At 37.9% G+C, this 14,677-nt stretch overlaps 2 protein-coding genes across 2 annotated transcripts in view; one reads left to right on the plus strand and one right to left on the minus strand.

The window, feature by feature from the left end:
• Positions 1-8,452, minus strand: part of UMAD1 (UBAP1-MVB12-associated (UMA) domain containing 1) — a 191,612-nt gene extending 183,160 nt beyond the window's left edge. The window contains exon 1 of the mRNA XM_019729780.3: positions 8,309-8,452. The gene's annotated coding sequence lies outside the window, so the exon portion shown is untranslated. The remainder of the gene's footprint in view (positions 1-8,308) is intronic.
• Positions 8,453-8,487: 35 nt separating this feature from the next.
• Positions 8,488-11,786, plus strand: RPA3 (replication protein A3). Its single transcript, XM_019729781.3, has 4 exons — positions 8,488-8,807; positions 9,968-10,042; positions 10,755-10,863; positions 11,418-11,786. Exons 1-4 carry the CDS (start codon positions 8,709-8,711, stop codon positions 11,498-11,500), a joined length of 366 nt encoding a protein of 121 aa, XP_019585340.1. The 5' UTR covers positions 8,488-8,708; the 3' UTR covers positions 11,501-11,786.
• The last annotated feature ends 2,891 nt before the right edge of the window (positions 11,787-14,677 follow it).

Genomic DNA, 14,677 nt, shown 5'->3' on the forward strand with positions numbered 1-14,677 from the left:
TTCTCTCTATCTCACTATTCATCACCACTAAGATGTCCAACAGATAGTTAAGGAAAATGTGGTCATGCCAGTAACAGTTATAAGTTGCAAATTATTAGTTAAGTGCATAGCATAACACGGCATTGTACTCAGGGCTGTATAAACACAGTCTTACTTAATGCTTACCGCTAACCTTATCTCCCATGTTAGTACAGAAATTGCAATTGTGAAAGGATAACACGTCTAAAAGTCACTGAAGTGAAAGTATCAGGATTTAGCCTAAGCTGTCCGCTCCAAAGTCTGCGTTCTTCACTCTGTGCTCCACTGCCTCAATGTCCAAGCCTGACTCATCTTCCCGGCACAACTGTCCCTACTCTATTTTCCATCTCAGAAAAAAAAGCATGATGTTCCAAACAGCTGCTAGAGATAGAACCTTAAGTGCTACCTTGATTTCACCCTCTCCCTTTCACCCCGTCCATCAACCATTCAGTCCTGTAACTCATGATAGCTCATGAAACTTTTGGCTTCATTCTATTCATTCTACCACTAGTTCAGCTTGCCTGGATTTTTGGTATGGCTTATGACAACCTCCTTGGGCACCTTTTCAACACAGTGGACTCCCAGTAGCCATGTTTGTACCCAATCCTCACCAAGTCCCTTTCCACATCATAGCTGTTTGGAAGAGGTATGGTCAAATGACTAGAGCTGGCAAATTAGATTCTCCCAAGAGCTGATCACAAAGCCTGGGATAACCCCGTAGGTCTATGTAAACAATGAAGCAACAGATGCTTAGCTGAAGAGAAGGTGGTCTCACAGAAATACAGAATGACAGCTTTGGATTCTAAAGGCTTTCCTGTTCACGGCTCCGGTCTCTCGTGAGGTCAGTAAACCTTGGGCTAGTCAAGCTAACCCAAAATGATCTAATCAGTTTCCTCCTGACTTAAAAGTTTAAGCTGGAAGGTGGAAACAACCCAGACGTACATCAATGGAAGAATGAATAAACAAGATGTGGTATATACATACAATGGGGTAGTATTCCACATTAAAAAGGCATGAAACTCTGATGCATGCTACCACACGAAAGAAAGTTAAAGACATAATGCTAAGTGAAATAAGCCAGACACAAAGGGACAAATATCGTTTGCATCTACTTATGAGGTAGCTAGAGTAGTCAAATTCATAGCTTGTTTAATGCATGCAGAGTGTCAGTACGAGATGGTGACAAAATTCTAGAAAGGGATAGTAGTGATGGTGGCACAACAATATGAAGGGACCTAATGCCACTGAGTTGTACACTCAAAAATTATTAAAATGGCAAATTGTATGTGAGTATAGTTTACCACATCAACCAATCAAACTAAAGTTTAAGCTGGTTTAAAGTGGTCATGTCACTTGTACCAAAAGAACCTTGATTAGGATGTCCCAAGCCATGCTTTATCCTGAACCCTAAATCCTCTACCTGAAATGTCAAGTGATCATTTCCCGCCCCATCCAACGCTCTCCCCCAGAATCACTATTAAACTAAACTCCTTGGGATGGCATATAAGGAAGATATTCCAAGTTCTCGTCTCTACTAAGCTATACCCTTCATTCTTGCCACTACCCTACGATACCTTCACCAGACCGTGTTATCCTCAACAACTAACAAAATCCCCACACCGGCACTCTAAAAGAGCATTTGTGCCAATGTCTTAAATATGAAAGTCTTTTATTTTATTTTTTATGTATGGCTAAGCCAGTAATAAAGAAATTCTATAGAACACAGAAAGGACAAAAGTTTACAAATCCACAAGGGTATATGCAAGTACTAGAGCTCACATTTTCCCTGTGGCCACTGCTGATTTCTAATAGCTAAAAGCCTGGGTTTTAATGATCCATATTTCACAGGGAACAAGGACAAATATGGAGCCCTAACATCTTGGTGAGAAGAAAACACAATCTTCTCTGGCAAAGCACTCCCAGTCTAAACCTCAGAGAAATCAACAACAAGAAAATGAATTGGTAATCAAAACTTACTACATAAATGAAGCAATGAGCCACAACAAGGAAGAGTAAGCAAAATCAAAAAACAGTACAGAATCAGACCCACAAAGACTGTGGGTATCAATGTGGGTATCAAAACTAGACTATAAATATACTTTATATTCTGTAACATGACAAAGGGAAACCTAAAACTATGAGAATATATATATATATATATATATATATATATATATATATATATATAACAACTACTAAGATTTGTAAAAAAGAACCAAACAGAACTTCTAGAAACAGAGTGACAACTGCATAAAGAATTAGTAAACTAAAAGATATAAATAATCTAGAATTCAGAACAAAGAATGAAAATCATTGAATTATAAAACAGAGGTCAAGAGCACATGAGAAGGTTCTTACATCTAATTAGAATTCCAGAGAGAGTTAGAGAATAGGAGAGAGGTGCTTAAAAAAAAAAGGGGGGGGGGCGGCGGCAGGTTAGCTCAGTTGGTTAGAAGGCGGTGCTCTTAACAAGATTGCCGGTTCTTCCCTGCATGGGCCACTGTGAGCTGCGCCCTCCAAAACTACAGTGTTTTCCTGGAAATAAGACCTAGCCAGACAATCAGCTCTAATGTGTCTTTTGGAGCAAAAATTAATATAAGACCCGGTCTTATTTTATTATAAGACCCGGTATAATATAATATAATATAATATAATATAATATAATATAATATAATATAATTAATATAATATAATATAACATATAATACCGGATATAATATAATATAATATAATATAATATAATATAATATAATATAATAAACATAATATATAATATAATACCAGGTCTTATATAAGACCTGATCTTTATAATATTATATAATATAATACAATACAATACAATATAATACAATACTGGGTCTTATATAATATAGTATAATATAAGACCGGGTCTTATATTAATGTTTGCTCCAAAAGACACATTAGAGCTGATTATCCGTCTAGGTCTTATTTTTGGGGAAACAAGGTAGATTGAAACAACTATGTGATTTGGAGCTGATGGATCCTGGAAAAACACACTTAAATAAATAAAAGTTAAAAAAAAACCCAAAAAACAGAAAACCTCCAAGGCTGAAAGCTTTATTGAGCCATATGCTAGCCAGAAAAGGACCACACCCTCTAAATTACCAGCAGCAGCCAGATGGAGAATACAAACCTGGGTGGGTTGAAAGGGCTATTGTATACTACGGATTTGGAGAGGAAAGAATTACACTGGTGGTAGATAAAGGGTGTGGGGGGAAAAGGTGAGGCAGGGACAGTTCTGGGATAGGTGAATAGTCCATAAGGAAGAAGTATTTGATGCTTCTGGATTGTTGTGGGCAACAGTCCAAAAACTTCATACCTAAGCAATATTCTGTGGTGTGCAGTGGTTGGCTATCCTTTCTAGGTAAGAGCTGAAACGGACCTGGAAGTTCATTCAAAGTTTCAACATACATTCAGGAATGTGAGCAGTCTTCTGTTGGTTTTGGCCCTAGGCTGTAAACTGATTAACTTCTCTTGTCTCTTCCTCCTGCCCTGCAGCCTGTTGTAATTTAATTCAGGACATCTCAGAATTTTTGTCTTATCAAAGGCAATATTTAAAGGGATAATGATTGAAAATGTCTCAATACTGATAAAAATGAGAATTATCAGATTCACAAAGCACAACATATTCATCGGCAAACTAAATACGAGAAACCCAGTAGAATTATAGAACACCAAAGACAAGTTGAGGATCAAGCAGATAAAGAGACCTGAAACCTTACAACAGAATCACAATTTAAAAGAAAAGTAAATATAACAAGAGTGAAAAACCAGTAGATACAGGTAACTATAGGCATACCTCGGAGATATTGTGGGTTCATTTCCAGACCCCTGGAATAAATCAAGTATTGCAATAAAGCAAGTCATAATATTTTTGCTTGTGGAGGGTCTTGCCTTCAGTTTGTAAAAAATGCAACACCTATGAAGTGCTATTAAGCCAAGTACAATAAAACACAGTATGCCTATATACCAGGCCGAGATGTTTTCGAGGTGAGTACTACCCAACAGTAAACGAACAGATCATTTCAATTTTACACAGAATCCTAGAGAATAGAGGAAACATTCCACAACTCATTTCATGAAACTAGTATAATCCTAATAATACCAGAACCTAACAAGAAAGAAGAATTACAGGTCAACCTTACTTGTGAACATGGATGCAAAAATCCTAAGCAAAACAATAGCAAATCAAATCCAGGAATATATAATAAAAGATAACATATCATAACCAAGTTGTGTTTCTTCCAGGAATACGAGTATGGTTCAATACTGGAAAATATAGTCTTATCAATCATCTTAATTAAGGTTAAAGAAAAATAATAATAACCACTCAGAAAACTCTAAGGCCCTTAACCCAGCAAGTAGAACTTCAAGTTGTGAGGACCTCTGGGAAGACTCCTTAAAGGGAGTTGAATCCCGCGAAGCCCACCCTTTTGCCTGCCCACATCTCTGCTGCCTGGAATGGGGACTAGATTCTCGGCTGATGCTCTTATCCTGGCCTACGAGGTGATCGTACGGATGGAAACAGATAGTGAGCATAGAGGAAGAGTGAGAAAGAAGGAAGCTGGGTCCCTGATGTCTGGGGAGACACTACCACACAGTTGCATGCTGAGTTGCATCCCTGGATGTCTTTGACATGTAAAACTAAGCCTTTGTATATTTAAGACACTTTTATTTATGCAGTAAAACACCAATCTTAACTGAAACATCATTTCTATTCAAAACGGTACTGGAAGGTCTAACCTGTACAAAGGCAAGAAAAATAAAACATGTAAGAATTGTTAAACAAAATTATAATTATTCACATATGAATGGAAAACCCAAATTAATCTTACAGAAAATTAATATAAATAAGAGTTTAGCAGGACGGCAAAAAAAAAAAAAAAGAAGTCAATGCATTTCTAGATATCAGCAAAAATTGGTTAAAAATCTTTAATTAAAAAACATACCATTTATAGTAGGAACAAAAATAAGACACCTATGAATAAATCTAATCTAAAAGTCAAAACTTTTACGTAAAAAAACTAAGAAATTTTTGAAAAGATTTTAAGAAGACGAAAATAGTTCAAGAATAAAGAGTTGTCATTAAGATGTTACTTCTCCTTAAATCAATCCAAGGATTCAAATGCAACTGTGATCAAATCCCAACACATTTTATCATGAAACTTGACAAGCTAAATTTTATATGGAACAGCAAAGAGCCAACATTCCTGAAGAAGATAGCAAGATCTAAGGACTTGTTCCCCAAACACCCAAAATTTTCATAAGGCCACAGTATTAAAGACAGTGGGTACTAGTTCAGGAACAGAAAAATAAACCAATGGAACAGAATTGAGAGGCCAGGAACAGACTCACACATATATGGAAACTTAAGGTCAGTGGCAAATGATGATATAGCAATAAATGATGCTGGGACAATTAAAATGAAAACAAAGAATTGGATACCTATCTGACAACACACATAAAAACTCAATTCTAAATGATGGAATATTTTTTAAATATGAAAGACAAAACTATTCAAAACATTTTAAAATAGAATGGCTTTAAGAGTTTATTTTAAGAAAGGACTCTTAATTTTTTTAATTGACCTTTCAATTTTATTAAACTTAAGGAAAAAACATTTTAACTATATTAAAAGTAGGAGCTCTTTCCAATGAAAGAAAGAAAGAATAAAAGGAAAGAAAGGAAGATGAAAAGAAAGGAAAAATAGGCCAAAAACTAAGAAATGCGGCATTACTATCCATACTAATACAAATTGCTCTCAAAAATCAATAAGAAAAATCAGCAAAAAACAAAAAATAGTAAACACAACTAACCAATAAATACTTTAAAAGTTGTTTAACCTTATTAGTAATCAGAGAAAGCAAATTAAGACCACAATAATAAATCATCTCAAATCCATCCAATTTGGGGGAAAAAACATTAAAGAGTTGCCAAAGATGTGGAACTCTCCCACATTCCTGATAAGAGAATAAATTGGTACCACTCTTTGGGGAAAAATTTGGTTTTACTAGTAAAGCTGAAGATGCACACCCTATGTTTCAGCAATTCTACTGATAAATCTTTGCACACATGCACCAACAAATAGGGACAAAAATATTCACAGAAGCCCTGTATACAATAGAAAACTGCAAAGAATCAAAATGTCAATCAATAATAACAGCAAAATAACAGTGAAAAGAATGAACACCGCCTACATGCGTCAACATGGATCAATCTCAAAAACAAGCAAAAAAACAAGTCAGAACATAAACCGGGTTGCCAAAACAATGTATACACATTTTAAGAGATGTTATCTATGCTCAAGCAGTAGTTTGCCATAATCAGAAGTGTCTGGACGCTGATGGTAACCACTTTGAGCACCTATTATAATTGCAGAAGTCAAATGTGACTGGTATTCACCTTTTGTTATCGGTGTACATTGAGTATTACAATTAATATAGTTTTTTCCTTTCTTAAAATGTGTATGCATTTTTTGGCACCCTCTATATATGGTATGATTCCATTTATATAAAGGATATAAAGGTCAAAATTGGCAAAATTAAACAACATACCACTTAGCAATGCCTACATGTGTGGTAAAACTAGAAAAGCTTAGGGGGCCTAATACAAATTTCAAGATGTTTATTTCTGGCTGGTAGGGAGGACTTAATTGAGAAAGTACAACTAATAGGTAAAGTTCCATTTCTTAAGCTGAATGAGAGGCCCACATGGGTTCACTTAATCTCTCTGGAAAGTACTGTGTAAATATCAGTTATATATACTCCTCTCTGTGCCTTGTATTAATATATTACATAATAAATTTTAGGTGACTCAAAAGACAGCCAAAAAGCTGTTTTAAATTATCTTCTTACTCATCTTCCTGTTTAAAAAAATGTCATGGGTACATAAAAGTGGTCTTTTAACTGCAATAAAACAATGATAGTAGCATCTGTTACTTTAAGGGCTGCTTTTTTAAAAAATTGCTATTGAAGATATTCATGCATACACTACCCTATATAACGCACATCAACTTGTTTTCCAAAGCAACACTCAAGTGCTAAAGATGTTAAGATTTTGCACAAAAATACAACATGGATTTTATTTATTGACTTGCACCAATACAACCATTTTTTTACACACCAACTGACATGCACCCTGCATCTGTTAATGAGATCCTTTACATTTGTTTCAGTGACAGCAACATTCAGACAAATATATTAAGTGCCACGTAAACACTGAGAGAAGCTATCATTTAATTATGGTACATCAGACTTCCACCTTAAGTTGCCACGTGAAGTCTCAAAAGTATCTTATTGGCATAAGGCACGGGTACTTGAATTTGAACGGTGACAACTAGGTGGTTTTAGGCAAATTCATTTCAATATAATAATCTCTCAATAAAAGGTGTTTTCCAATTTCCGCAGCACCGCTGGCAGTTAGTTTTATGAGCACTCATTCTGGGAGGTAAAACTCCGAAAATTAACTGCCATGTAACCCAGTGACAGATTTGAGAATCCCCCCAAATTTCCCTGAAACAGGTTATCTTCCACACTTCCGGATTTCCCCTCCACAGTCCTGGGGTGCGGAGAGCAATGGGGGGAAAGAACGATCGCTGGGGATTTAAAAAGAGTCCGTGAATCATATGCACAAAAGTTAGTCAGTTGGGACCTTGCTAAACATTAACTTACTTAACCTCTTAAATTTTGCGAATGGGGAAATTGTGTCTCAAGAGAGAAGCCCACCTGCTCAGGATCTAACATCTGTTTAAATCCGTCTCCTACCCTAGCTCTGTGGTACTTCCTCCCACCCACTCCCAAACGCCTCAATTCGTTGCTAACAGAGGTGAGAAAACCCGCACCTCCGCAGTGAGGCCAGAGTGTCAGGGTAAGAAAGGGTCGTAGAAGTTGAGTAACTCCTCTTACTAGAGGTGGGGAAACTGACAAGGGAAAGTGACGCATCTTGGGCGGTCAATCACCAACCCTCTGCCACCCAGCATCAGGAACCCGACAAAGGCGGTGAAGATCACTGGCGACCCCACTTTCCGTCTCCGGGAGAGTGGGTGTCAAAAAAAAAAAAGAAACCGATCCCTAGATTTCATTCAGCAAGAATCACGCACTTCCCACGGAGAAACTGGAAGAGGGGGAAGCAGAGAAATGTGAACAGCTGTTACACAGCACCGAGAATGCTAGGGCGGGCCAGGCACCGACTTCCGCCTCTCTCTTCAGCATCCGTCGGTGGGAAGAAGGGGAAAAAGTAAGGCTGCGGTGCCTCCCGCGAGAAGAGGTACCTGAGGCTCTGGCCGCAGTCCCCCGCCGCATCTGCACAGGATCCAACACCCAGCTTCCGGGGGTCAAATCGCCGCGGGGAGGCCCAAAATCTGGAGAGGAAGCCTCAGGCCCCGCCCCATCCAAGCCCCGCCTCCACTGGGCACTTAGCGGAGGACCCGGGCAACTTCCGGGACGCCGCGCGTCACCAAGTAGTAAATCTCCACTTCCGGACGCATCCCTTCTTTCGCGGTTTCTTTCACCGAGCATGGCCATCAAAATTTCCGCGCGTTTGATTGGTGGAGCCAGAGTGCTAGTCTCCGCCGATTGGTGCCGGGGAAATCCGTCCCATAGACTCCCGCGGGGCGCTCATTTTCACTCTTCTGCTTGTTTTCCGCCGGCTTCAGAATTAACACCGCAATCATGGTGGAGGTGATGGACTTGCCTAAGTCCCGCATCAACGCCAGCATGCTGGCTCAGTACATCGACCGGCCTGTCTGCTTCGTAGGGAGGCTGGAAAAGGTGCGCGAGCTTGCCTCCCGGGGCTCCCCGGTCCGGGTGGAGGGACCCCGTGACCGCCTGGGTTGAGGCCTCAGGGCGGGTAACTGAGGGTTGAAGGAAGACAGAAGGCTTTCATAGCATCACTGCACGCCCGATAGTTTTATTTTGTACTAGGGGACTAATTGCACACTTTAGCTATTGCAGCCCCGTTTTGGCGCCTCTTTTATGGCGCGAAATAATGTTTTCGAATGCTCTCCGTTCTAAATTCTAGTCCCCCCACCTCCGTTGTTTGTGTTTACGTAGAAGAGATTGTAGACGTGACTCCCACATTCCTCTCCTGACATTTTAGGTTCGCCACACTTGACAGCTAGTCTTCTCTTCTTTCCTTCTCTTCTGCAATTCTTCTCAAATCTCGTTTTCTCGTTGAAGTCACTTCTCCATAAAACATTCAGTTGTCCCTTCCAGATCCCATAGCAGTCACTTATCTTGCCCCAGTGTTAGAGTGCAGCCCCTTCATTCTACTGGTGAGAAACAGGCACAAAACCTCGTAATCACTGCACTGAGCAAGCTGAAAGAAAAACAAGTATTACATACAGGCTTATTTAGTAGTTATTTCAGCCACACATCCTCTTTGTGAAACTGGTTTTTTATTCTGACTTAACGGGTGAGAAAACTGGGTAGGAGTGGCGTAGGGTTAAAATGCTCAAGGCCGCAGCAAGTTACAAAGCTGGCATTCAAACCGGATTCGACTGTACTCTTGGCAGCAGCCTCACAGGAGTAGAACCCAGGTCTTCTGACAACCAGATCTCTCTTTACTTCACCATGCCTAATTTTTACTCCTAAAACATACCCTCAGGGGGATATGTACTATTTAAGTCATAGGTGCCAGTAGATCTCACTTTTAGATAGACTCCTTTGATTTGTTCTTAGTGTAGCGTTGCAGCTTTAGCAAATAGAAATATATATTTGTACTAAAGTAGTTTTCTGAAATTGAAATTTAACTGGGCGTCCTTTGATAGAGTAACACAAGATTGTAATTTGAACCAAATAAACTTCAAAGACAGTTACTTTGTGTGCATCTACTAAGTTCGGGTCAATCTGCCCATCTTTTATCAAACTTTTAATATGTTTAATGAGATGTTAAGGTTTTGTTTTTGTGGTATTTTTTAATGTTTTTTTAGGTTCATCCCAGTGGAAAAATGTTTATTCTTTCAGACGGAGAAGGAAAAAGTGGAACCATTGAGTTGATGGAGCCCGTATGTTTAAGTATTAATTCAAGTGTAATATAGTTAATTCTAGATATTGTTTTGGTTTGTTGCTGGTATTTCTGATTCTTGAAGTGGATGTATAAAGGACCAGCTTATAAAACTTCCCTGGCTCTAAAATTAAATTTTGTTCTCTTCTTAACATTGTATTTCCCTTTACGTGTCTAACCAATGATTCTTTGGGCTGTGATTTTTTTTATTTTATTATATCCCTTAGATACTGGGTGACAATTCTTATTTCGTAAGAAAATTCTCCCATTTAAATCACTTTCCTTAACGAGTTTTACATTTTTAAATTGTTTTCTATTTTTGTTTATATACATTTTCAATTGTCAATTTGTTTTTACATTTTATGTTTACATTTTCATGGTCTTTTAAGACAAATCCATAATAGAAGTTTCCTTTCAATGGGTCTTTTAAATGAATTACTCCTGTAGAAATGCTGGACATTCTCAGTATCTTTAAGTGATTTTATCTTCATCTTAAACTTTAATTGTATCTGTGGACCTAAAGCTAGTGTTACAGATACAGGACTTGTGACATGCTGATAGTAAGTATGCAAACATTTTTTTTAAAATTACAATTCAATTTTTGCATTGGTAAATTTTAAAATTATATGAAATGATACTAGGCTGTATAACAATTTACAATTATCAATTGAAAACGTGGTAACATGAAGTTGACATTGCATTCTTTGTTTTAGCTTGATGAAGAACTCTCTGGAATCGTGGAAGTAGTTGGAAGAGTAACAGCCAAGGCAACCATTATGTGTGCATCTTATATCCAGTTTAAAGAAGATATCTGTCCTTTCGGTAAATAAAGCATTCTAGTTTCATGTATTAGGAGGGAAACAATTTTATTCTTAACTCAACATGTCTTGGTCTTGAATCTCAGTCCTGCTATATTTTCAATTTCTGTAGAATTTTCTGATCCCAAATGAAAATGGGAGGACATTTTAGGCTGCTTCTAAGTAGTGCATGTATGTATATACTCGTATGGAGGAACTCAGTAGACATTAATCAATATTTGTGGAAAGAAATTTTAAAATAGGGCAAACAAAAATGTGTTAATCTTGTTTTGTTTTACTATATGGTTTAAAGGCATCAAATAATGCATAACACCTAAAACACAACCGGGCAAGAACTGCCCATACAATGAATAGTCTCCTATACCTCCATGTCTTTTATTTGTTGGAGCCACAAAATAAATAAATATGATGATCCATATCTCAGTTTTAGAAGATAGGTTGTGAAAATAAGTTGACCTCTAAAAGGGAGAGGAAAGAGAAAGAGGTAGAAATCTTTTAGATAATTAATGTTACAACTTTTCACTGTAAATTAAATGTTTGCTAAAATGTTTCTTTCAGATCTTGAACTTTACAATGAAGCTGTGAAAATTATCCATGAGTTCCCTCAGTATTTTCCTTGGGGAGTTGCGCAATATGATTGATCTTGATTACAAATGAGCTACAGTGAAGACTATTAAGGCCCCTGATATTTGAGGAAGAGGTTCTGTTATTTTTTAATATTTAATTTGTTTTCTTTTTCATTTCATTTACTTAACTTTATTAGGTATTCCAATATGCCATTTTTTATAGAACTGGTATATTGAAAGTTCTCACCTGTATGCTCATATAGAATCACTTCTCTGGCATATGGTCAGATCAGATGAAAGAACAGAGCAGTTGTCTGCCTGAGTTTAGTTTTCTGTTTAATTAATAAAAGTTTAAATGCTACATACTATTGGTTGTTTCATTTTTTTTCTTTTAGTCAGGTATTTAAGCACAAACTTGGAATTTCATAGCTGTAAAGTCAGACAGAAATTAGACCTACCAAATGAAACCCTGGGCCAACTGTGTTAAGAATTTTCTTGCTACCTCATGAAGTATACCATGTTAATTATTTCCTTGACAGACTGAAAAAAATGTTTTAGATTTATTAAAAGAGCAAACAGAATCCTACATCTTCTATAATTTGTGAGAATCTATATAAGCTTTCTCCAGAGAATCAGAACCCATAGATGGATGGGTGGATGGGTGGGGGGGGTGGGGGGGGTGGATGGGTGGGTGGATGGATGGATGGATGGATTAGATAGAGATTTGTTACAGGAATGGCTTACATAGTTATGGAGCCCGAGAAGTCCTACAATGCATCATCTGCAAGCTGGAGAACTAGGAAAGCCAGTAGAGTAATGTGCTCCAAGTCCGAAGGCCTGAGAATCGGATTTGATGGTGTAACTCACAGTCCAAGGTTGAAGACCTGAGAACTGGAGGCCACTGGTGTAAGCCCCAGAGTCCAAAGGCCCAAGAACCAAAAGCTCCAATGTCTGAGTGCAGAAGAAGATGGACATCCCAGCTCAAAAGAGCAAATTCACGCTTCCTCTGCCTTTCTGTTCTGTTTGGGCTCTCAAAGGACTGGATGATGCCCACCTACTTTGGTAAGGGCCATCTTCTTTACTTAGTCTACTGATGCAGATGTTAATCTCGTCCATAAATACCTTCACAGACACCCAGAAATGTTTCACCAGTTATCTGGGCATCCCTTAGCCCAGTCAACACTAAATTCACCACCACAGTACCTCTTAGGATTTTAAAACTGAGCATTTATTAGTGCAAAATAAGGGATACCAGATCATTAAAACAGTTGGTGGGATCATGATTTTTTGCTTCCTTTCAACTGTCATTATCTTTAGTATGAAATTCCTGTTTACTTGTATTTTGTATCGCCAAGTAACTGGGGGGTAGAGAAGTAGGCGTGTGGCAAGTGTAGGATAGAAAGTAATGCAGAATAACTGGTGACTTACATGACCAGTCAGTCATGGCTTGAACCATTCTCTTCACTAAGGAAATAATCTAAATCTATTTGGATTATAAATTATACCAAAAATACTTTAACTTGATATCATCTTCAATTTCAACTTTTATCCCCAAGTATTCTACTTTTATCCCAAATTAGTTAAGGGACATTGCCATAGCCACTTCTGATAAGGGATTACAGGAAGTAAAAGAATTTTAGTTGACATCGAGGGACATAAATCTCAATAACTGTTGTCTTGAGTGCTAGAGACAGGGTTAATCCTCAATTGTGTTAATCTCTGAAAACTCAGTGCTATTAAATGTTAAAGGCTTGAAACCATCCCTTGAGCTACTATGTTCAATAAATTGGATTAAATGAATATGGTATCTCACTTTCCGTCAAATGACTCCTTTATACTAATGATTTATGGTGCCGTATCTCTAGCCCCAACCTCACTCCTGAGGTGCTCAACCTGGATCTGCAGCATCTGCATGTGGATGGACCACCAGCACGTTAGCCGGAGCAAGTATAGGTGGAATGAGTATAGCTGCCCTCAAATATGTTCCCTGATTTGGGGGTAATTTTATTAAGATATAATTTACATATTCAATTCACCTATTTTAAGTAAAATTCAGTGACTTTTAGTATATTCATGGAGTTATACAACCACCACCACAACCAATTTTAGTAACATCTACCCCAGAAGAAACCCTGCACTATTTATGTATCATGGCCAAATCCTTCCACCACCACCAGCACCCTGTCAACTCTAAGAAACCACAGATCTGCCTTCTGTCTATAGATTTGCCTATTCTGGACATTTCATATAAATAGAATCATAATGTAGTCTTGTGACTGACTTCTTGCTCTTAGCATACTGTTTTCAAGGTTCATCTGTGTTGTAGCATATATCAGGGCTTCTTCCCTTTTAATGGCAAATAATATTCCATTGTATGGATATGCCACGTCTCTAACTATCAGTTGTTGGATATTTGAGTAGTTTCCATCATTTGGCTACAATGAATAATGTTATGAGCATTCACGTGTAAGTTTTTGTGTGTATGTATGTTTTTATCTATCTTGGGTATATACCTAGGAGTAGAACTGCTGCATCAAATGGTAAATATGTTTAACTTTTTGAGGAACTGCTGAACTGTTTTCTAAAATGTTTGTACCATTTTACATTCCCAGCAGCAGTGTTTGAGAATTCTAATTTCTCCATGTCCTCACCAGCATATATTTGACTTTTTGATTAACAGCCATCATAATCGGCATGAAGTGGTATCATGGTCTTTTAAAACTACCATAAGCCATCTTCACTGCCCAGAAAGCTTGAGTATCACCAATCCTTCTCACTGCCATTGCCACTATAAGTTCAGGCAGCTGTCATCTGCCACAGCCCTAACTATGTCACTGGCCTACCTGTTTCCAGCTTGTGCCTGTCACCCAGCCATCAAAGCTGCATCAAACGTCAGCTGTAATCATTATACTATAAAGTTTAAAAACCAGAGAAGTGTGGCAAGGGGAAAACTTCCTAGGAAGCTTACAGTGGAGAAACCTGGTCAATGTTACCTTAACAAAGAGAAACACTACCGTGTTTCCCCGAAAATAAGACCTAGCCGGACAATCAGCTCTAATGCATCTTTTGGAGCAAAACTTAATGTAAGACCCGGTCTTATGTTATATTATATTGTATAAGACCGGGTCTTATAGTAAAATAAGACCAGGTCTTATGTTGATTTTTGCTCCAAAAGATGCATTAGAACTGATTGTCTGGCTAGGTCTTATTTTCGGGGTAACACGGTAGTAATGACGTGTGTGCTGTGATAAG

Source organism: Rhinolophus sinicus, chromosome 4 (assembly GCF_057876585.1).
Source record: "Rhinolophus sinicus isolate RSI-liver-muscle chromosome 4, RSI-T2T, whole genome shotgun sequence".
NCBI classification, from domain to species: domain Eukaryota; kingdom Metazoa; phylum Chordata; class Mammalia; order Chiroptera; family Rhinolophidae; genus Rhinolophus; species Rhinolophus sinicus.